This window comes from Zosterops lateralis (genome assembly GCF_965231275.1).
Source record: "Zosterops lateralis genome assembly, chromosome: 14".
NCBI lineage: Eukaryota > Metazoa > Chordata > Aves > Passeriformes > Zosteropidae > Zosterops > Zosterops lateralis.
Genome location: NC_139774.1, coordinates 13,057,571 through 13,080,120, shown reverse-complemented (window position 1 = coordinate 13,080,120; position 22,550 = coordinate 13,057,571). Strand labels below are relative to the sequence as shown.

Sequence of the window (22,550 nt, the reverse complement as noted above, 5' to 3'; positions counted from 1 at the left end):
GGGGAAAGGAAAAACACCAAGAGGCTGACAGAGATCTCAGAGCTGCTGATAACAAGCTTTCTGGCTTTATCTTAACATTACCAATGAAAATCAAATGGCTGGCTGAGGAAATCTTGCAGAAGCACTATCTCTGACACTCGGGAAGCTAAAACCACAGACTGTAGGGACAGATGATAATAACAGCAAGCAAGGAGATAAAAGGGGACGTGGCCCTTAGAAGCAGAACTTCTTCCTGTCCCCTCGAGGAGGAGACTGTAGGTGCTCCCTGACTCTGTTTTGGGAAGAAACAAGCACCATAAGCGTTAGAACAGTTTGGTACTGACCATCAGGCTGTATTTCATCTTAGGCTGCAACCTCTCATCCCTGCAGATAAGGAGGTTTAAAGTCCTTCTGCAATGCTCACTAGAAGGAAAAACCCAGCTTTTGTCACTGTCTGTTTGCTGATTCAGTGCTAATTACCTCCTGCTCAGGCTAACACGATGACACCTTTTTTCAGTCTTTCAGAAAAAAAAAAAAAATAGAAAACCATGGAGGTGTTTTTATAATTGCAGTTTATTTCAGCATATTTATCCTCGTGGGAACCTCCAGATTTCACAGTCTGCTAGTCTGGAACAAGCTTGCTGCAAAATAAACTGCCTCATAGAGACATTCTTTATTAGGTATCTATCACTAACCTGATCCAATAATTCTTTGTGGGAGCTGCAATGAAGTGAGAAACAATGTTTCATAAACCCATCAGTACCCAGGCAGCTTTAGTGCCTCTGAAGCAGTAATAGCTTGGCCATCCCAGTCAGCTCCTAATCAAATTAGAGGAGCCTGTGCAGGCCTGTAAATCTCACCTGGAGCAGCACTACCCTCTAAAGACAAGTCGGTGGTGTAGCTGTCATTTGGAACTTACTCTTTAATGGAGCCATTCAAGGGGCTCGGGACAGAAATACTTCTCTCCCGACAGTCTGTGCTGCTTGAGATGTCCTGGGAAGGAGTTTTTTTTTTTTTAAACTCAGAAATCAGACCACTTCCTTTCACAGTATCTTGGGGAGGCCAATGAAAACACTGCTCTGGCACCTTCCCCCAGACTCCCACTCTCCTCAGCACTTTTCTAGGGTGGCACATATTGAACCTGCTAAAATGCTCAAACTGTCACAGCTTTTGGCACATACTTACTTACCCTGGGCAATGTTCCTGTGGCCAAGAATCACAGCACAGTGTTCCCTGGGGATCATGCCTTGCTGGTCCCCCAGAAAGGCTCCTTTTCCCACACACAGATTTTCACACATTTCATTGTCTCCCATCCGTTTTTCCCCCCGCTGTTTTTCACCCAATGGAGATGAGTAAAAAGGAGTATTGAGAAGGGCACTGAAGAAATGAAGTGGTGATAGTAGGAAGCACTGAGGGCTCCTAGTGGGAACATGAGCAATGCTGGTACACTTTATTGTTTTGGGCTGAACCTGCTCTCCTCACATGGAGATCAGAACACAAACAAGGCCATGAGCTGTTAAAACCCTCTCCTGCAAACCAAGGGGTGGGATGGATCTCCCAGCAGTTGTTCCCAAGGCAAACAGGCAGAGAAAGAAGAGTCACAGCTGGGTTTTCTCTGCTCCTCTGTGTGCCCTACCAAGGACAGTCCATGGCTGCTGTCCCCAGGGGTGTCCTACCTGGGTACAGGTCATCCACTACAGCCTTGGCTCCTTCAGGATTGCACCTCTGGGCACAGAGTGACAGGAAACCTGTGCTGGGGAAACACCACACCAGGGCAGCTGAGCTTATTCTCACAGAATAAGCAGAAAAGAATCAATCACTGGAGCAAAACAGGCAGGGACAGTCACGTCTTTGCACACAGTTTTCAGAAAACACATTAAAAATTTATTTTAAATATATTATAAAAGGAAGTCCATTCAACTTTAAAAACACTAGGCATTCTATCAATGATTCCCAATTTATGAAAGCTACTACATTAAAGTGCTACAAGTCCTTTACCACCCCCAGATATTAGGCTGTTGGTCCTAATACACACAAAATAAATACACACTGATTCAAGAGGCACCATCCAGTTTTACAGAGAAAATGCATGCAGTACAAGGTACAGACAAACTTAGACCTAATCACCGAGATCCTAGAGAATGCATTTTGAAACCAATTCCCTTCTCCACCCTAGAGGCTAAAGCTATTTGTTGCTGTTATCGTAAGGGCTAAGGTTTCAGGCTGTTAGCTTGATCAGTTTTTATCTTGTTTTGTGGTTGAAATTCACATTTGTTTGCTCACTACCTGGGATTAAGACTTTTCTCCTTGAGTTGAACTCGTATATTTAAAACAACACAGATCCAGTGGCTTTATATGAAACTCCCAAATCACTCGCAACTGCTGGAATCATTGAAGCCTTTTGGGTCATACAGAAGCAGCAAGAAAGCTCAAATGCAGTCAATTAAGGAGTGTACTCAGCTAGCAGAGGCAGTCAGAAACAGACACAGGCTTTTTATTAGTGTTTCCATGATCTATCATTGTCTAATTCCATACAGATTCTCCAAGCTAAAGCATGGCACTACAAAATAGAAATCAGAGCAGGAGGTGAGCTTATTTTGGTTACACTTCAAATTTATAATGTGAATAAATCAATCTGACTGGTTAATGAGGAATATGAAATGAATTGACGAGTCTGTGTTGAATGCTGATGGCAATTTCAGATCTCATTTCCCATTCTCCACCCACTGCATCTCTCTCCACTTGAACCAGGGGAGGATTTGCAGCTTGTTTTAAAATCTGGACTCAACACTCATTAGGTCAGAAAATAAAGTACTTAAAGTGAATCCTGCACAAGCTGGGAAATTGCAGCACACAGGCTTTCCTTGCTTAAGATCAAGCAACAGGCTGTGGGAGCTGGGGAGCAGGACCCAGTGCTCCTGACTCACAAGACAGCTCCCCTTTGCTGTGTATCCTGTGGTTTCACAGTGAATCCATGATCCTCAGGAGCTGGAAGTGGACATGGGATGTGAGGTACACGTGCATCACTTGGGCTGTTTCACACATGGCTTTACCCAGAGCTCTTTTGACTGCAAGCGTGACAGGCTGACTGCCAGAGGCTGCCTGCTCTCTCCAATCAATTCAAGCCCCTGTCTGTATCTTGAAAGACAATTTAGAATAAAATCTTCTCCCTTTTCACCTGGCAGTTCCATGATTTCCCAATCTGTCTATTAGGAGATGTGTCCCCTGGGTGATGTGAGCCAGCAGAGCTGCTATCACAGCCCTGCAGCAGCCCCAGAGCTGTGCCCCTGCAGTGTTGGTGGTGCCTGTTTGACTCTCCAGTCACTGATCTCAGTGCAGCAGGGAGAAGGAAAGTTTGCTGACTGGAACACTCCAGCAGTAAAGGAAAGCAAAGCCCTGTGCACAGACTGCTGCAAAACCAACCATGAGGAAAGTCAGGCTGAGAAATTGCTTCCTTGCTACTTCTGTATTATTAGAGATTTTAATACATGCTTGAAAAAGTTTCCCAGTCATGGAAGGCATCAACTTCTTAGAGACACTTCTGCTACAGATTTTATATGCTTTTGGGATTATTTGTGATTTGTACACTTAGAAAATAAAATGCAGGATCTCGCATGCCAGTGAAATCATGAGCCTTCACCATGAGGTGAACTATCCAGCAGTTAACCAAGACATCTTCCATACAGCTTCAGCTGTTACAGCACACCCAGAGGAAGCTGCCAATCCTTCCAAGTCTTCCTATTAGGAGTGACAAACTTCCCCAGAGTCATTAATGATATCGATTTAGCAGAGGGAACCCAAGAGCTTCTGAATTACCATCGTTCACGCAAATTTTGCACTGAAAATTTGACATTAAAAAAAAACCCAAACCCACACACAAACACTGCAGGAGTCAAGCTTTCTTTCTCTTACATCCTTATCATCTCCCAACCCCTTCCCCTCTCCTCTCTTGTCCAGCAAGGCACTAGGGAATGGTTCAAGTTTAAGCATTTGCTGTACATTTACATTTAAAAAGGCACATCTTTATTTTAATGATGCTGTATTCCCCTTTCAGGAAGGCTCACGTTCTTCTATTGTGGTTTGAAAAAGAAAATTAATTTCCTAGGTATGAGAAAAGACACCTTGCACACATGAGAGCCCCAAACCTATTTACTGTCTGCAGGCCTTAGAGATTAGCACCAGTATAGATCAACAACAGCTTCAAGAGCAAATCAAAGTATTTTTATGCAACATAACACACACCCTGTTGTCTGGGATTCTGATACTTAAAAGCAGCAAAACTTATGCAGCCACAAGAGAGGGGTGTTTCAATACTTTTGGGGGAAAAACATGAAAACATGTATTTGGCATTAGATAATCACTAGTATTTAATCTCCAGTCTTGACTTGCATGCAGATGTGAAGATTTGATTATGTATTCATGCTTTAGTGATTTTGCTTACAAATAACCAAAAGTAATTGGAATAATTAACCGGATTGCCCAGCAAAGGCTCAGTTAAAGATGCAGATGATAAAATGCAGCTTATATTTCTCAATCAGTGGATGGTTGGCTATATTAAGTCTTTGCATTAGTCAATAAAGCCTCTAGGGTACTGAAGAGTGTAACTGATGCAAATAATTAATAGTTCAAAGCCCAGTGAGCTAGTCAGAAGTGTACAGAATTTGTGAGGCTCTTACCACACACAGACCCCAAACCTTCAGAAAAGAGATCAGCCACACTGAGATGGACCTGGTACAACCACTGACACTAAATCTCTGGATTCTGTGTACTGGTGGTGGGCTGTCAAACAGGAATTGCCTCAACTATTGCCTAATCTGTTGGTGCAAGCTGCTAAGAGCTGACCTTTCTCTCCAAATTAAGATCACCAAGTGGTAAAAGACCTGTTCATTGCTGCAGCTCTCTCTGAAGCAAGAATCCAGTGAGCCGAGCGTGGGCTCCCTTCACAAGGTGAGCCCAAGAACAAAGCAAGCCATGCAGTTTAGAAACAGAAGCTAATCCTCTCATTAGAAAACTAAGACACACAAAGCTGCAACCTGCAAGCAGAACAACCTACAGTCCATTTATAGAATATGCTGATTGTGTCCCAGTTAAAAAAACCAGCACTGTTCCTGGACAAACAGCTTCTTGTTCCACAGGCATTAAAACATTCATAAAGACATCTAGTCAGGCCATCTACTGGCTCCACAGTCAGCACTACTCAGCTAATGAGAGCATTAATAACTTAAGGAAAGCAGCAGCCAGACACAAAGCACTGGAAGGTGACTCTGTCTCCCACAGAAAATGCAAAGAGATCCTAATGACAGACATACTGTAGTCACTGAGAACAAGATGTCAGCTCTGCTTGATGCTTGTCTCACTTCCATCCAATACTGCTGCAGAAATGTCACAAGGGAAGTCCAGACTTGTTCTTTCTTTCTTCACTCCCAAAATCTTAGACACCACCATTTGGGAAGCCTGGTCCTTGCTGCAGTGCCCATGTTTCCTGTTCTCCATGACTGCATGGACCAGCTAAGTTGGCAGAAAAGGTCAGCCATGGCCTCAGCAGTGTGGATGAGAGAGGTGGAAAGGATTCTGAGCCTCCTACTCAATACATCAGACTGGAGAGTTCAGGGGGCTGACAGCTGTGTCCCTGTTTGCTCCCAGCTGCCAAGCACAGCACTATGTGGCCTCCAACACATCTGAGACATGGGACACAACCCTACAATTGGCAACAAAAGGGCTTCTTGCTTCTGGAGCTCTGCAGAGGGAGCCATCCTGCTTGTTTTAGGACACCAGGGAAGCATCTCCTTGCCTTCACAAGAAAGACATCCTAGAGCAGAGCTTCCCTGCCCCTCTGAGGAGGGGCAATGTCCTAACCATGCTTATCAAGCACCCCACAGGGGTCTTATCACCCCAGAGCTGGCTGCATGCTACCTACTCTTGCAACACCCCTGCATGGGCAGCTAGACAAACCAAGGAGCTGGGCAATTTCTGGCCAAGGAATCCTGTTTACTAATTTACACAGCATCTGTTCACTGGTTCACTGCATCACCATTCACAGCTTTTACCAGAAAATGCCACTGCTCCCTTCTGTGCCTAAGTAAATCAGGGGAACTAGTAAATGTGTTTTTGCAACAATTTAATTTTAAACCAGATTTTTTTTAAATACTTGCTTCAGATAGACTTGAACCAATGGTCCTCCATTCATTCTGCAGTGTCAGTACATTTCATCTCCTGGGCTGAGACAATCCTGGTTCACTGCCTGGCAGATCCCACAGCCAGACCAGAAGGGGTAACACCTTGCACTGCTCACTCACTGCACAAGGGAGAGGGTACCAGGAAAATGGGTCCATCAGTCCCACATCTCTGCTAAAGTAAACAGATTTCCCGTGACAGTAAACTGTACAGTGCTGTGGGTGCTGGGAAATGAGGAGAGATTAATAACACGTTTCCACAAGGCTAGAACACCACTGACCACGAGACTCAAGAAACTACAGACTGATGAACAAATGGATAAAGACCAATGGCTAATCTCAGCCCTGACTTAATTATCCTTAATTAATCTGCTCACACCAACTGCAAATTAACTTAGCCTTCAAATCTCTAAAGGAAGAATGGAAATTGTCTTCACACAGTAGATTTAACTCTGAGAAATCCTGGAGATGTCTGTGCTAAAAAGGTTATAAGAAGCAAATTTGGAACCTGATATCCAAAGGCTCTTAGCATAAAGTCTTCACCTGTAAGAAGTGTGATTATTTAAAAACCCTCTGCTAATCTTTCACCTTGAAGATTCAACAGTGAGTGACAAACTGACTGCAAAGTGAATGGACCAGAAACCCAGATTCCTCATGGCTAATAACAACAGCCATATTCCCAACACTTGGCTGCACTTCCACTAGAGCTCATTCCTTCATCAGAGCTATGATTTGGAAAGTAATAATACTCAACCTGTTTGAAATATATTTGGTTCAGGGCAAAAAAAATACTCATTTCATTTTACAATAATGGGCCGTTTTTTTTCTTTTTTTTTTTTTTTTTTTTTTTTGATTGGAGGCTTAAATATTATCTTCAATATTTTACTTATATGGAATTTGGAAGATAAAGCACCTCTGTGGGAACGCTTCAGTGGGTGGTATAGCAGCTACAAAAAGTCCTGCAGGGTCCTGGATAACAAAATCATTTAACACCAGACCCCAGTGGAAATAAAAACAAACAAAAAAGGAAAAAAAAAAAGCGCCATTTGAAACACATTCAGACTCCTCTAAAAACAGAGTTTCTGTTCAGTCTCAGCACAGAAGTGGCTCTGGCAAAGCCTTTAAAATTCCACCATTCCCAGAAGAGAAGGATGCAGCATCTTCACAATAAAGACTGGCCTGCTAGTTAACCTTCTCCTGAGATTCTCCCTTTTACCTTCATTAAGTGTTTAAAAAAAAGTATTAAAAAAATTTCTTTGTAACCCTCCCCAGTAAAAACTATAATTGTAAAATATAGATATATTTTTCTCTCAGTCTTTTAAAGATCAAGGTTTCTGTTAAATTTTTCCAAGATGGTTGAGTTTGTGTGTTCAAATATCCACTGCTGTGTTGGAGATGAAGGATTGCAGCTATTCATAAAGATCTTTCGATCACTCTCACTGCAGTCCATACAGCTGCTGCTGACTGGGTGGTACAGGGTCTTGTCCTGGAGGAGAGAAATGTGATGTGAGGTTGCTTAACTGGAGAAGAAAAGTTGTTTTAAAACAATCAGAAAAAAGTCTTGAACACCAAGGAAAGGTATTATGTCACTTGGGTGTACCTGAAGTTGCTCCACACTTAACTGGTTGACAAGTGTCAGGGTTCATTCCACCCCTTCCAACAGAATGCAGCCCAATCCTCACACCTGCACTGGGACTCTAAATCTTCCCAGGGGCTCTCCAGGCTGGGATCCTGCTGCATCCCTCCTGTGCCAGCAGATTGCAAGGACTAGGACAGGGCACTTAGACAAGAAATAACTCACCTGTGGCCCCCAATAGCATTGCTTAGTAGGAGGATGAATAAATCCTTATCTACTTTTGGCAGGACATTCCAGGGCTCAGAACAGACCAACTCTCAGAACACCTCTTTGCAAACACAAGGGCTTTGCATCACCTCACTGTCAGCTGTGGGGACACTGCACAGAGAGTGTCCTCTGCTCAGGAGCCCGGGAGTCCTCACCTTTCTAACCAATGGAACAGGGGAGTCACCTCTTTTTAATCAATGGTACAACGACAACAGGCTGTCTGTAGATTCTCTTATGGCTACAGGAAGAGAAGGAATAAAACACGAGTGGTGACATTCTCAGGAAACGTAAACGCCTCAGGCAATTTGACACCTTCGATGAGAATACACCCACACACACAGACTCACTTTTCGGTATCTCCAGAGCTGGTTCCCCTTCATTCCATGACAGTCATAGAGGGTCACAGGGCTGCTGTGGGAAATGGCATCAAAACAAAACTTCTTGGTATGTTGAGGATCCCCTGGACGGATGTCCTCTCTCCAGCTGAAGGTGAATACCTGTCAGGACAAACAGGACCCTCAAGATGGCTGGTACTGGGCATGATAAATTCACCAGCAGAATGCTGTTCCCTGTGCCCACAGGGTGGAGATGGCATCAAGGAAAGGACAGTGTCTTCTAGAGGAAAAACTCCTCCTGCCTCTGGGGACAGGGATTGCTGACCAGGGGACTCTGCACCAGCAGTCACACAGCATGTGAAACAAGACTGTGCTGCTGCAGCCAGCCATGCTGGTCAGCCTGGGTACTAGAGCAGCGCTGCATGTCTCTGCAATGCAGACATACATCAAGGATTAAGTGAGCAGCTGACCAATTACAGCCCTTCCCAGCCAGCAAAAAAGCCAGAGAGCTCCAGCAGCTCGGAGTTAACGTTGGCAGTGAACACTGGACTCTGCACAGGCAGCCTGCAGTCACCTTGAGAAAGTGTCCCACACTCCTGGGACAGGAGACCAGGAGCCACAGCTTCCCACCCCGCCCACAGGAGTGCAGGAAGGGCAAACACTTGGTGTGGCTTCCTGATCCTCCCTTCTACTGACCCTGCAATGAACTCTCAGCACTCTCAGGTGAAATGAAATGAAAGAGGGACTCTACAGAGCAGAGGAAGAGCTTTAACTCCAGTAACTGAGCACAACCTATGCCTGGCAATGCAGTGCCCTGATGAAAGGGCAGCACTGGCCCATGTGGTTCTGCAGGGCTGCCAGCCAGCACACCTCCCTGTCAGTCCCTAAGGAAAAGGCTCTTCTGGAGGCTCCTTTGGAGTCACCTGGAGGAACAGTTCTCAGAGATCTCTCTTGGGGCAGTCAGAAAAGCAAGTAATGATGGGGTGCTGCTAGTTGAGGCAGTGTGGCCAAAAACTTTTGCACAAAGGAACTACTTTGTTCCTTTTAAATCCCTCTTGAGAGAGAAATTACCACAATCATTTATGCTCAACGCTACTCAGAAGTTCAAACTGCATTCTCTTCCTAAACATAAGCCAAAACTAATTTTCAAGATCCTCCTGACACAACAGAGGCTTAGTTTGGACTGTGCCTGAGTAAATTGGTTTTGTTTCTATTTTTCACGCATCAAATTGATATGCAACAACCCTCTGTCTCCTACTACAGAAGCCATTCCCTGAAGAGTTATGCATGGCTCTGTAACAGAGGCATTGTTTTCTTGATCCTTTCTCAGCTCAGCTGCTACAGTTTAGACAAACTAATATTTTCCTCCCTTCTGTTACAATAAAGCTGTCGTTTCTGGCACCTCATATGTTGAGAGGGTGAATCTATAACCTGGCTGGTTTCATCTCTCCAGCATTGGGTGGGTGTTTATAATGCATTTGCCTCCTGTCAGGAGGATGATAGTGAACAGTTATTGAATGCTCCTGCAGGTTCATTAATATGCATGATGCTCCTCTATCACTTCTTTCAGCACAACCTTTGAAGTTAATATTCACTTTGTTACATATTACAGCTGCCTTGTTACTGGTTTATTGTTTTGGCACACTGTTTTCTTGTCATTTCTTTTGTTCACTCTGAGCACTTCAAAGCAGAAGTAAAACCTCTGCACAGTCTGCCACGCTCCAGACGCCCCTGTGCCACAAGCAGAAGCCACATCCTGTACCGAAGTACAGTCAGCATGTGAGCCTTGGGGTGAACCTGACAGTTCTAAATGGCAACACTCCTTCAACACTGGCCCTTGGAACCTCTCCCTCCCCAGATTTAGGGGCTGGTGATTTATCAGATTGTTACCTGCACATTGTTCCATGCTGCCTCTCCTCTGTCCTTCACGCAGTTTTCCAGCCTCAGTGGGGATCCCAGGGCTCCATGTTTAGTATCCACACACAGTCCAGTTCCCACATTGCGTATCTGAAACAGTTAATTAGTCACTGAATCTCCTACTCCTACCGGGGAGAAGGCTCAAATTGCAGCTGTATTTGTATGAAGTTAGTTTTTAAGATTCCTCTCTTAACTGTGAGTCTGAGGGGGCAAGTAACAGCTGGAAGAAAGCACAGAACTCAAACCAGGATGCAGTTTTACCTCCAGCACACAGCAAAAACAAGCAGTAACAGAATTGCAGAGCCCACTGTGGGCTGGGTTGTCTGGTAGTGTAATTTTTCACAGGTGTACACCTTGTACATCCTCCCTTAAGTCTGTGCCAGTATGAATATGCAATGTACAATGTATAGCAAATGTACAATGAATGTTGCTCTTCTGGATTATTAAGTACTTTAGGTTTGTGAGTTACTCTTGTGCTATAGTAAATTCTACATGAATCTTTTGTTGAATTGTTTAGCTTAAGCTACAGATTAAGTGCTGTTAAACTGTTGGGCTTAAGCTGTTGGTTGAGTTCAGAGCTAAGTTTAGTAAAGGGGTCCACTCTGAACCTTGTGACTATATGGGAGGATCTCTCTTATTCTTTTTTATCCTTACCCTTTTCCATCCCCAGTTTTCACACAGGTAATTTTTGGTTGATTTCAATTTTTGATTGATTTTAGATTTGAGTTTGCTTTTTCTCTGTGTGCTTTAACCCTCTAGAGAAAGTAGCAGAGTGGACCTTTGTCATGCTTTCACTTTTATATTACACCTCCTTTTGCCAATACCTTTGCCATTCTTTAAGTGACCCAAAACACTCAGCTATGAGAGTTGTATGTAACAATTCATAGCCTTGCTCCTGGGGTGATTCTATTCCCAGAACACAGGTGACTTTCAAAAATATGGATGGTTTTCCTGCCTTTCACGTGGGAAAGCTAAAGACAAGAGTAGCTCGATACAGTTGTGAAGCCCTTTGGAAATACAAGATTTCACTATTGCTCAGCTGCTGCCTCTCCCTAGTCTTCCCTCTGGCATATTCTGCTTTCTACTAAATATACAACATGCAGAACAAGCCAAGTCTCTATTCTTGTTGGAGCTGTGCACTAATAGAAGCAGCTGCCTGCCCAACTGCCTGCTTTGATCAGGCCAGTGCAATGGTAGAGGAGTTGTGGGGTTTTGAAACATCAAGCAGATCTTTAAACAGTCACTTGCACCTTACCCACAGCAGCTGAAGCACAGGGACAACCTTAAAAACCCAAACCGCAGCCTATCTGCCCACTGCAGATGTCAGAGCACAAACTTGCCTCTCCCCAGGCAGCTGCTGGAGGCTCCACTGGTGGGTAGAACTTTGGCAAGTCCCAGGCGACCTCGTTCATGAACCACTTGAAGCTTTTGCAGTTGAGGTTGTTGCGAAGCTCCTTCTGAGCGGCGACGTCGCCCGCGGAGAGGTGCCGGTACTCGGGTCTGCGCTGGTAAATGTACTCTGCATATTCATCCATCCACACCTCAGCCACCCTCTTCAGGTTCTGGGGGGGAGAACGAGAGGGGAAACCACCTGAGAGTGCTGCACAAACCACCATTAGCATTCAGAGCAGCTCGCATGTTTTTGCTCAGAAAGGATTTTCATTCACATCCACTCTTTCTCTCCGGCTTCAGGACAAAGATTATTTTTATTACTCTGTAGTTCCAAGGGACTTTTAGAAAGATATTTTCAGTTAAGGTCAAAACAGAATCCTGGCACTTGGCCATTATATCTAGTTCCTTGTGGCTAAGAAAAACAACATTAATCAAAAGTTGTTTTTTTTGTTTTTTTTTTGTTTTTTCTGTAAGGAAACTAGTCAGAACATGATGCTGGTAAATACCACTGGACATTCAAAGGTCTCTGACAAAAAGCTGCTTTCTTAAATCCTTCTTATTGCATCTTTTATATCCATCTAGGAATGGGATTTGCAGTACTCCCTTCTGAAAAGCTCCAGTTCACAATACTCCTTTTCTGAGCACTATTTTTCCATTTTCTTGGGTAAAACCGAGATACCTCAGGAATACAAAGCTTTCAGGCGATGACCCTTCAGAACAGAAGCAAAGGGTTTTACCTCATGGCAGCAGCACATTTCATTTATAACTGTAAAGCTTAATCCCCTATGCACCTCCAAAGGCAGCAACAAACACCACCCACTCAAGAAAACCTGCTTATCACAGTGCCCTTGGGAGTGCTGGACCTTGGGCCGTTCTCTGGCAACATCAGGCACATTCTTGGTGCCCCTTGGTAATGTGCCATGTGGAGTTGTGACTCCTTGCACGAAGCTGCTCAGTCCAGCAGTGATCATTTACTACCAAAAAAGTTAGGAAGGTAAGAATGAGCAGTGTGCTGATCCTGCCCACCCCAAATGCAGCCTTGCACACAACAGGAGCAGGTGTTTACCTCAAGGTGTCTGTTAAAATGCCAAGAAACAGCATTTCCTACCTCTCTGCTGTCTCCTTCCAGCACTGTGGGAGTACACAAGAGCCAAATACTGAATCAAAAGAAATACAGCTCCCTCCTGAAGAGATGGCAGAGACAGAAGAGTGCTCTGTCATTCTGACAGGTCATTGCTGGGCTGAGGAATAAATCCAAATCTATAACTGGGGTGATGCCATTAAACTGGGAAGCATTGTAACACTGTAAGCCTTAAGATTTCAGAACAGCAGGGCACCTCTCTGAGGTTTTTAGTTTTTCAGCCTTCCAGCTCCTAGGATATTTTTCTCCCACCAGAGGGCAATGCAATCCCTCCTCAATTTGAAAATTAGTGAGAGAAACCCAGTACAGGATAGACAAAAGCTCTTCTTTGGGCTACACTAGATTAAGAAATAAGATGGCACGGAACATTCCATTGTGGAAAATTACAGCTTGCCCATTCAGTGGTCTGTGATGCTTGAAGTTGAGAGGTCTTTCAATCACCAAAACCTATCACCACACTGAAGCCTGCTGCTCTTGGAGAGCACAGCTATAAAATGACTGAAGTATTATACAAATAAAGCCATATCTTGTTTTTATAGCCAGTGCCTGATCACAAAGTCCCTGCCCAGCACCCAGCAGTGGCTGATGTCTGGAGCATGGCAGCTGTTCACACACACATCTGCAGCTCCCTGAGCTCTCCTCCTTTTGTGCTACACCCCCACCACTGCAGAACTGCTCAACTTGCACTGTACAAGTGCAAATTACAGACAAAACCCCCATGTTTGCCCCACATTGTGGGGTAGAGTAGACAACAGCATGGTCACGTTGCAGTCAGGCTCCTGTCATGGGGAATGCCACTGCCACTTACTCTTGCCAGGCTGACTCCTGTGGGAACCTTGTATGGAACGTATTTCCTGTAGATATGACCAACTCTAGAGCAAGGGATGTCCTCCATGCGACCTCCACACATCCAGACCTGTGGAACAGCGGAGAAACACATTCAATCTTGGCTTTATGGAGGAAAATGAAAAAGAAAAGACTTCCAAGTAATAAAAAAAACTTAACCCAGATTTTTACATTAAAGTACACTCTTCCCAAATCCCCTCCCCTCCCTGCCTTAGTCCCAAATCCTATAACAACCCGCTTAGAGCCATGCAGCAAGCCTTGATTTAGCACAAGTGCTCTTAAGCTTTCTATACAGAAAAGAACAGGGGAAAAAAAAATCCAAGCACTGAGAAAACAGCACACACCTCGCTTTAAACTGATATATGTTATTACAGCAATAGTAACCACAATAGTTAAACTGGGCTGCCATAAAAAATCCTGGGTGTAGGTTGTGTAACGAGGCTGTAAAAGGGAGGCCATCTCCCTAGTACAGGTGGTCATGTGTTATGCAAAAGGCTCCAGGGAATTCATGAGCCTGTTCAAGTGCCAAAAATCAGAAGAAACTGCTACTTTTTCCCCTGGTTATCACTGCTCTTTTATGGTTTCATTGCTGACATTCATTCATTGCTTTTGCAGTCTTACAATTAAGTGGAAATCTCTGCCTGGTGAACACATAAATAGCTTTTAAAAAGCCCTCAGGAAGTCACTAGAACACACTGCTAGTTGGAGATGACTACCTTGATGCTTGGTTTATGTCTAGAACGGGCCCAAAAGCTTCCTTCCCCATCTGAGAAGATTTCACTTTGTGCCAGCTGCAATAACTTTTTTTATTCTTTATTTATAGTGTGGATGTAGTAATTTTGTCCAAGTGAAACAAAAGGAGACATTTTCTAAACCAGCCAATCTACCATTAGGTTTAAGAAATATTCTGTACTTCACAGAAATATCCAATCAATACTTAAAGAAAAAAGTCCCCTTTAGAACGCAAAACAAATGACTTTCTGAATTCCTGATGCGAGGCACTGCCTTTGCCCTTCTGATTGTCCCCGGATCCCATGGGACTGCCCCAAAGGATTTTGGGCAGGCTGGTGCAGTGCTCTTGATCTCCCCATTCACTGGGGCTAATTTGAGCCACCACAGTTCACTGTACAATGAGCTTAGTCAACAGCTTTACACATAGCAGGCAATTCCATTAATATTCTGCAGCGACAATATTAAATACTCAGCTTGGAAGAGAAATATTTGGCCAAGGCTGCTGCATAATTATTAGCTCTGACACTAAAGTCCTCTGGAGTTTCAGCTCTGTCTGCTGGCCCTAATAATTACAGTCATTTGCTGACTGCGTATAACTTAATGGAGGTTGGTTGCTCTCAGTTAGAGAAATATTTTTCACAGGCATCTTCTAAAGTTCAAGGTACTTAATTACATGTCGTTACGGTGAGAGAGACAAGAAGAAAGTTGACAAACACTCTTACAAAATTTCATTCCTTTTTGTCCCTGCTGTGTCCTGAGAGGCTGGTGGAGAAGAGATGAAAAAGAAACTAGCACTCAGCTCCTGTGAAGTTTCTTATGGAATTAGGAATGCTTTTTATTCTGCAGCGACTGTGCTTTTGGCTGCAGAGGGCCAGAGCGTGATCTCGCTGCTGAGAAATTAACAGGCTGAGAAGACAAGCATTTGGCCATGGTTTGTATTTCTAGGACAGAAATGGTTTGTGCAAGGCTGTGACAGCTGCAACAGACCTGTGAACTATAAAAACCTGCAGGAGCAGCAGCAGAAGCCCCAAGCTCAGCTGTGCAGACACACACACGCCTCAACAACCTGCACTACACCCTGCACTGCATCCTGCTGCAAGAAGCCTGGGGGGTTCACAGCAGCTGCATTTTAGTGTAACACAACCCTGGCTGCAAACACCAGCCTGTTTTCCTTGCTGCCTGACCAACTCCATCTCTAAGGAAAGGCTTTCAGCCAGGCCACAACAAATGCACTTCTCTGGAACATGATGTCCCTGTGTAAGCTGAGCAGCAGAGCCCTGCAGTCGGTACAGCTAGAGAGGAGAGAGCTGCCCTTGTGCTGCAGAGCTGGAGAGGCAGCAGGAGAGGGAAGCTGGACAGAACTGATGGGCCAGGAGCTCCAAGCTGGTACAAGACTCCAGGCACAGAAGACAACATTACACAAACACATGCAATGTGATCAGAAAAGCTACTTAACTGAGTTGCTTAATAAGTAAAACCTAACATCAGTTCGTCTTGCTCTTTTCCTGATCATGCTTTAAAATATTTACTTCCAACTGATGCTGCAATGGAGGCAATGGAAAGCTTCCTAATCCCTACCAGCAGAGCTCAGTGACCCTTTCAAGGTACTTTGCCACCTCTGTGCCTTTTTAACGTTGCCTCACGCTGCAAGTGATAGCATGGCACCCGCAGTACAAATCTAATTTTAAAGGGATGCTTTCCACTCATTCGTTGCTGCTTTGATTTATTTTATTAGTGAGCTGCTTTGTGTGGTGACAGAACTCATTACAACCTCCATAAAGACAATTACCAGTCCTTATCTATACAACTGGAAGAAGGGGGAGAGGGAAAGAGCGTGATATGCATTGGTAAAACCCAGCTAACAAAGGCATTAGAAAGCCAGAGCTAAAGGTCAGAGAATTGCATCCAGGGGTCTTGTCAAAGAGTAAATGCAAGGGAAGCAAACCCAAAATAGCTGTGTGCTAGCTGAGGGAACGCTTCCACTCAGTCACTGATATTTGGTTGTTTTTAAACAAGAGTACAGTTCCCAGGCATGACACACCAGGACTTATACTGCTAAAAATACCACACTGTCAGACAGCTGAAACGGTGCTGGGCTGTGGGGCAGCACCTCATGCCTTCCCCACAACACTGACTGTCCCTTACTGCCTTCTCCTTCGGCCACAGGAGCCAGTTTCTTCTAAGTGTTTTACAGATCTTGCCTCACTCCTCAGCTGACATGACAGAAAACGTCAGAGCTTGAACTTGCACTGATTTCAAAACAGCCATTTATGCTGTAAGAACAAGAATTAAAGCTGGTCAGGCAGACAGTGCTTCTTACAATAATCTAATCAGATCTCATCAAGAGAGAACAGGAAATTTCTCTTCCTCCTCAGGCACAATTTTGCCAATCTTCATTTTGGGCTGGGAATCCAGCAGCTGACAGATCAGCTAGAATGAAGAGAAGACCTGGCTACACTGAGGTCAACGGGCACACTGAGCAGATTTAGCTAAGGCCACAATCTCACCCTAATAATAAAAACTACACAAGGGAAATAAAGTAACACTGGTGATATTGCTTCCATCTTCCCAGCAGCCAGGAGAGCTGTAACTCCATATTCATAAAGTGACTCCAGAGCCTTTGATTCAGTCAGTATGCTGTGAAAGCAGCAGATAATATGCCACCTATTCTCTACATGGGAATGTTATGCTGATCCAATTCCCTTTCTGCAATTTCAGAAAACAATGTCAGGTAAGACAGCTGAACCTTTCCTCTCAAACACACAATACAATGCTGCAGTTGGTGTGTGAACACAAATTATCTGGGTATACAAGGTTTATGGTTTCCAAAGACTGCACCACGATGAGCCAATGTTTCCCAAGAGAGGGAAAAAAACACAAAGGATAGTTAAGCCTTGAAAATAAAGCTGCTTCTGCAAGACACAACAGAAATGAAGACCATGGGATGGACCAACAGAGAGCAGCTGGCTGGTGGTGTGAGCACACACTGAAAGGTGGGAAGAAAAGGACACAGAGGATAAAGTCAAGGGAGTTCTCTGCATAGCAAAGTAGGTGAGAGGATGAAAGCAAGGGCAATAACTCAGGAAAATTGTAATCCTCTCTACTGGAAGCACCAGCTGCTCCTGCTGCTGGGACTTGGTGCTCTCCGAGAGATTAAAGGTGGCCTGTGAGGCACTGGGATCTGTGTGTGTGCACAGCACCTTCTCACACACCACACACCAGTACAGCTCCTCCTCACAGTCTGGAGCATTTGAGAGTAATGACAGCACTTTCTCATAATCACATCTCAGGGAGTGGAGGGGAGCACTTCCCTGCTGCTGCTTGGTGGGAGGCTGCTCAGGAATCTGAACCCAGAAGAGGGTGAACAGAGGCAAGAAATTCAAGTTAATGGTCTGAAACTGATCTGTGCATCAAGAAGCCACCCTGTACTGCTGCTGAGAGCCTTAGGATTAAGCAGCATGTGTTGGCTAAAAAAAAAAAGAAACCACAAAAACCCCAGCAGAATGCCCAGCCTGTTCCAGTGTGGGCAAACGTGAGCTGCTGGAGAGTGGAGTGAGGATGTGCCTGGAATAAGCAGTGCAGGCTCACAATCAGCACTAACTTTAGCAACACAAGTAGAAATGCTGTCAGAAGGGATCCCTTGGCAGTTGCACCCGAATTACACACCTGCCAGAGCCCAGTGGCAAAATGGGAATCAGGAATGTGCTGCTGGCATGGGGCAAAGCAGAGGCAGGCATCAGACATGTGAACAGAAGCTGTGCAGCACTGGGGTTTGTTGGAAAACATGTAACATGTTTTATGCTGTAGAAAGCAGAAATAATCCATGTTCATGGTTTGGGTAAAGGATCTGGAAAAATGCAATGACCTACAAACACCAGAATAAGTGCAATGGCTCTTTTCCTATTGCAAAAGCAAGAATTGAAAACCACAACTACTGACCAGCTCTTTTGTTTGCCTTTTAATTGTTCTTTTCAGGGCAACTGTTAATTTGGGTCGTTTGCACTGAGCCCTTTGCATTTTATGAAGGCTTTACAATCTCCAAATTACAAGGCAAACATTTCTAAAACTGAAATGATTTATCACCCTGGAGAGGGACATCTGAATTCTCATTCTTTGCTCTTCAAGTAGAGTGTGCAATTAAAGGACTGAGAACCACATCACTCAGATCTGAGATAGAAAGTACATCTATATTTATGCCTACACAAGTCAGAGACATCCCTTTTTACTCTTCTGTTTCCACATAATAAAAAAAAAATAAAAAATCAGAGACTATGTATTTATGGAAGAGAGGCGTGAAGCAGTTTAGTGAAGATTTATGTAAGCCAAACACAAAAATACTGGAAAACAGGCAATGCCATCTCAAATAAAACTGAGTGTAGATAAGTGCTGTACGAAGTAGCACTTGCAGAAGGGAACAGTTTAAATGCTTCACACATACTGCTCCAAATTAAATGCATTTATGTAAAAAAAAAAAAAAAGAAGTGGTTACGTAGGCAGCTATTAACTTGTGTTTAGAAGAGGAAAGGTCCATTAAAACTTTGGGTAAAGATTTGAGTTTTGTTCACACAGTCAGAAAGATAAAAAAGATCAGGAAAAGTTGTAAGAGAGGAGAGGCAAGGAAGTGACTCCAAAAAAAGCAAAGAACCCCACCTCGATGGAGCCTGCAGAACAGAGGAACCAGGAGGCAGCAGAAAGGTGACAAACACCCCACAGAGACAGCTGTGAATGCTTGTTTATCCTTTCTCCAAAATACAAGAACACACTTCAAGGTCAGCACCTGGGAACTCCCCTGTAACCACCACTGGAGGCTGTGACCTGCCTGTTGTGTCTGGGGCGACCTGAGTGCAGACACTGAGCTGCTCTGGACACACACAGCTCAAGAGATGGAAGCCGTTTTCTGCTTGAATATGGAATAGATAGATCAATTCCTTCATTTCTAAACTAGAAATTTCTGTTTTAAGGAATTGCTAAGACCCAGAAGACAACAAACCAGCAGTTAAGGTTAGAAAGTTCACCTCATTTTTTTTTTGTCTCTCCTACATGCAATGTTTCCTAATGATGTTTGATGTACATGTTTCACACAAAGTGCAAAGCTTCTAGAGTTTTATCCACCCTTTAGCTAATTTTTTTTTCTGAGGTGTAAAGCACTGATGCTTCTCTGTTGGCTTGCTTGAAAATTTCTGCTCAGAAGGAAGCAGAGCCAGCTGATAACAGAAATACGTATGATTTCCAAAAAGAAAAGCAAGAGGCTCCTAAATAAGCTTGTTTATTTCCAGTCTCTCAGCAACAGAACCCTGTATTTTAAAATAAAGGCAAAACTAGCAAAACACAGTCCATGAATGGCCAAAAAAAGAATATGTTAAAGGAAAAAAAAATATAAAAAACCCTAAAAAATCCCCAAAGAAGCCCTGTACTCCTTGTGAGGCTGGAGAAGGCCAGATCCAATGCAATGGATTATAGGCCAAGAGTATCTGCACCCACAGCACCCAGGGACAGGAACAGATTCTTTGTTAAAGCTTGGCTCTAACTCTGGCATGCTTAGAATTCCCATGAGATAATAAATAATGTGAAAGCAGGTACCCCATGCCTAAAGCCAGAGATCTAAATTATTTCACAGTGCACCTTTTACTACAAAATCTCAGTCAACTTCTAAAGGTAAAAACATAGCTTTGAGCTCACCAGGAAATGTCATGGCTTCATAAATTCTATGAACAAACCTTCTATTCTTGCAAATCCAGCAGAATTATTAAATCTATCATCCACAGATGAATGTATCAATTTATCTTAATTTCTGAAAATACACTGAGCCTCTTTCAGTGAAAACTTCATTTTTCTGTTGCACAATGAAAGGAAAAAGGGGGTCTTTCCAGAGATTAATTAAAACAAATTTATCCCTCCCTAAATTACCATCTCTGGACTGAAATAAAACACAGTGTGTTTCAGAGGGGATAAGCAAACAGATGAATGAAACAGTCTTATTTCCTGCAGATCAAGCAGTGTGACTGTCTGCTGTGGCACTGGAGACAAAGGGCTTGCCCAGCCACTGTCATCACTCTTGGAAACCAGCATTTTCAGAGAGGAAGAGGCTGAATGCTCCCCTCCTGCAGAGAATGAGTGCCCTACACAATGTCATTACACACAACACAAAGATGAAGTGGCTCTAACCACAATGACACCCCCAGAGAGGGTGCCCTCACCCCTCCCTCCCTGCCACTGTTACAGAGGACAAGGGACATCCAAGGTGACTTGTGGCTTCTGGTGAGGAAATGATGGAAGAAAAAGCTGTCTCAAAATCAGTGTCTTTTCTCCCCCAGTTTGCTGTCCAGTAGCACACGGGGTGTGTGTGTGTGGCAGTGTGGTTTGCTGAGGATCCTCTGGACTGCACAGAGGGATGGAGATTCAGGAATCTGTTTTGTAAGAGATCAGCCATGACTTGTCAGGGGAGGCAAGGCAGAATTTTAGCTGCTGAATCCAAACTGTGCATTACATCCCTGCTGTCCTCTAGCCTCGTGCTAAGATCAGCTAGCTTGCATCAGTGGCATCCAGACACCTGTAAAATTAAATATTCAACCTCTGAAAGAAAATTCAAACAGAGTTTAATGTAGACATCTTTACTCAGTTTGGTCCAGGCTATGGGAAGGATTCCCCCCACTGAAGAGAAGAACTGCCTTCAGGGGCTTGGGACATTCTGGTGGGTTTCCCAAGTTGATTTTCAGAATGCCATATTCCAACCTAACACAGGAACCAGCAGTCTTGGTGGGTTACAGTGACTTGTTACTCTTTGTATTCATTTTTGATCAGCTGGCTAACTCTCAAAGCCCTCCACTGACCAGCTCAGTCAATCAGTCAGCAGCAGAACTGTCCCCATGCCAGGCAGATAATGATCCAAAGTCACTGCCAGCAACAGAAATGACTCCAGGTGCTGGAGATTTCTTCCTGTGTAACAGCCTGAGTTCCTCACAGCCAGGGGTCAGCTGGATTGACTACAGACAACGTTGTTCTCCTCTCTGAGAACTCAAGCTGAGAACTGAGGTCCTCCTGGAACTGGAATCCTCCTTCCTTCAAGGAGGAAAGTATTTTACCACCTTGTCAGGGTGAGCACTAAGCAGCCTCAGAGGCAGAGAGCTCCACACCAGCTGACTTACCCTTGCTGGGAAGAGCTGTGACCACAGCTCAGGGATACCCCAGCTAATCTTGCTCCAAAACTGACCCTCACAAGTCACTGCTCACATCAGTGCTGATTCTCCTGTGCACTATCTTGCTGCTCCCACCTTTTCCACCTTCAGTCACACACAAAAGTAAGGACAGGACAGATCATTCACATTCTGCACCTCGGAACAAATTCTTACTTTTCAAAACAAAAGTAATTTCCAGAGAACGTGGCTCACCTTAAAGGATATTTCATACTGCTCTCCTCCCCATATCTCCAGACCTGCATCATACCCTCCCAGCTCCCAGAACCACTTTCTATCGACTGCAAACAGTCCTCCAGCCATTACAGGAGACCTTAAGGAAAAACCAGACTCCATATTACAAACACATTCAAAGACACACATCTCTAGCTAAACATTTAAAAAAAACAAAGCAAGATTTGACCAATACTCTTTTCACCACCCCATGTTCCCAGTGCCTTCACAGCCCTGTCAGCACATCAAACAGTTGTTTTGGTGTTATCTGCTGATTTCCCACTTGCAAATGAGGAGGACCAGAGCAGGCTCCCTTCAGAACCTGCCAATGTCTCTCCTCCAAGCAGGCAGGAGTTGACCATTAAGTGACAGGACACCACCTTGCAAAGGATCTGTAAGCTCCACACATGGTGCTCTGCTTCTGTTGTAGAATTGAATCTTTGAGTTTGACCTCAAAAAGTGTTTTGTTGGTTCATTTTTCTTTTTTTTTTTTTTTTAACACTGCAGAGTATAAAGGACAGCAGAACTGTCTCAATGTTGGCAAGCACAGCAACAGCAGAGCACAACTTGATCACAGATTTACTTCTGCAGTGCACTGTAATAATCTAAATTGCTGTAATTATTCTGCTAGGTTTTCTTCTTTCCCCCACCTGGGAATGACACATAACCCACCATTGGTTTGTTGTTTTTGGCAGAGCATTAGGGATACTAAGTTATGTTTGAAAGATCTCAGTAATAAATGACCACATTAATTGTTACAACATTAGTTTTCAATGAAATGTTAAC

General features: G+C 44.1%; 1 protein-coding gene across 1 annotated transcript in view; it reads right to left on the bottom strand.

The window, feature by feature from the left end:
• Positions 1-1,125: 1,125 nt before the first annotated feature.
• The window catches only part of GALNT10 (polypeptide N-acetylgalactosaminyltransferase 10), a 44,431-nt gene continuing 23,006 nt past the window's right edge, over positions 1,126-22,550 (bottom strand). Inside the window, exons 6-11 of the mRNA XM_083871427.1 lie at positions 21,747-21,864; positions 13,589-13,696; positions 11,588-11,809; positions 10,221-10,337; positions 8,343-8,492; positions 1,126-7,638 (exon numbers count right to left, since the gene is read on the bottom strand). Of these exons, the coding sequence (XP_083727553.1) occupies positions 7,471-7,638; positions 8,343-8,492; positions 10,221-10,337; positions 11,588-11,809; positions 13,589-13,696; positions 21,747-21,864 (883 nt within the window). The 3' untranslated portion in view covers positions 1,126-7,470. The remainder of the gene's footprint in view (positions 7,639-8,342; positions 8,493-10,220; positions 10,338-11,587; positions 11,810-13,588; positions 13,697-21,746; positions 21,865-22,550) is intronic.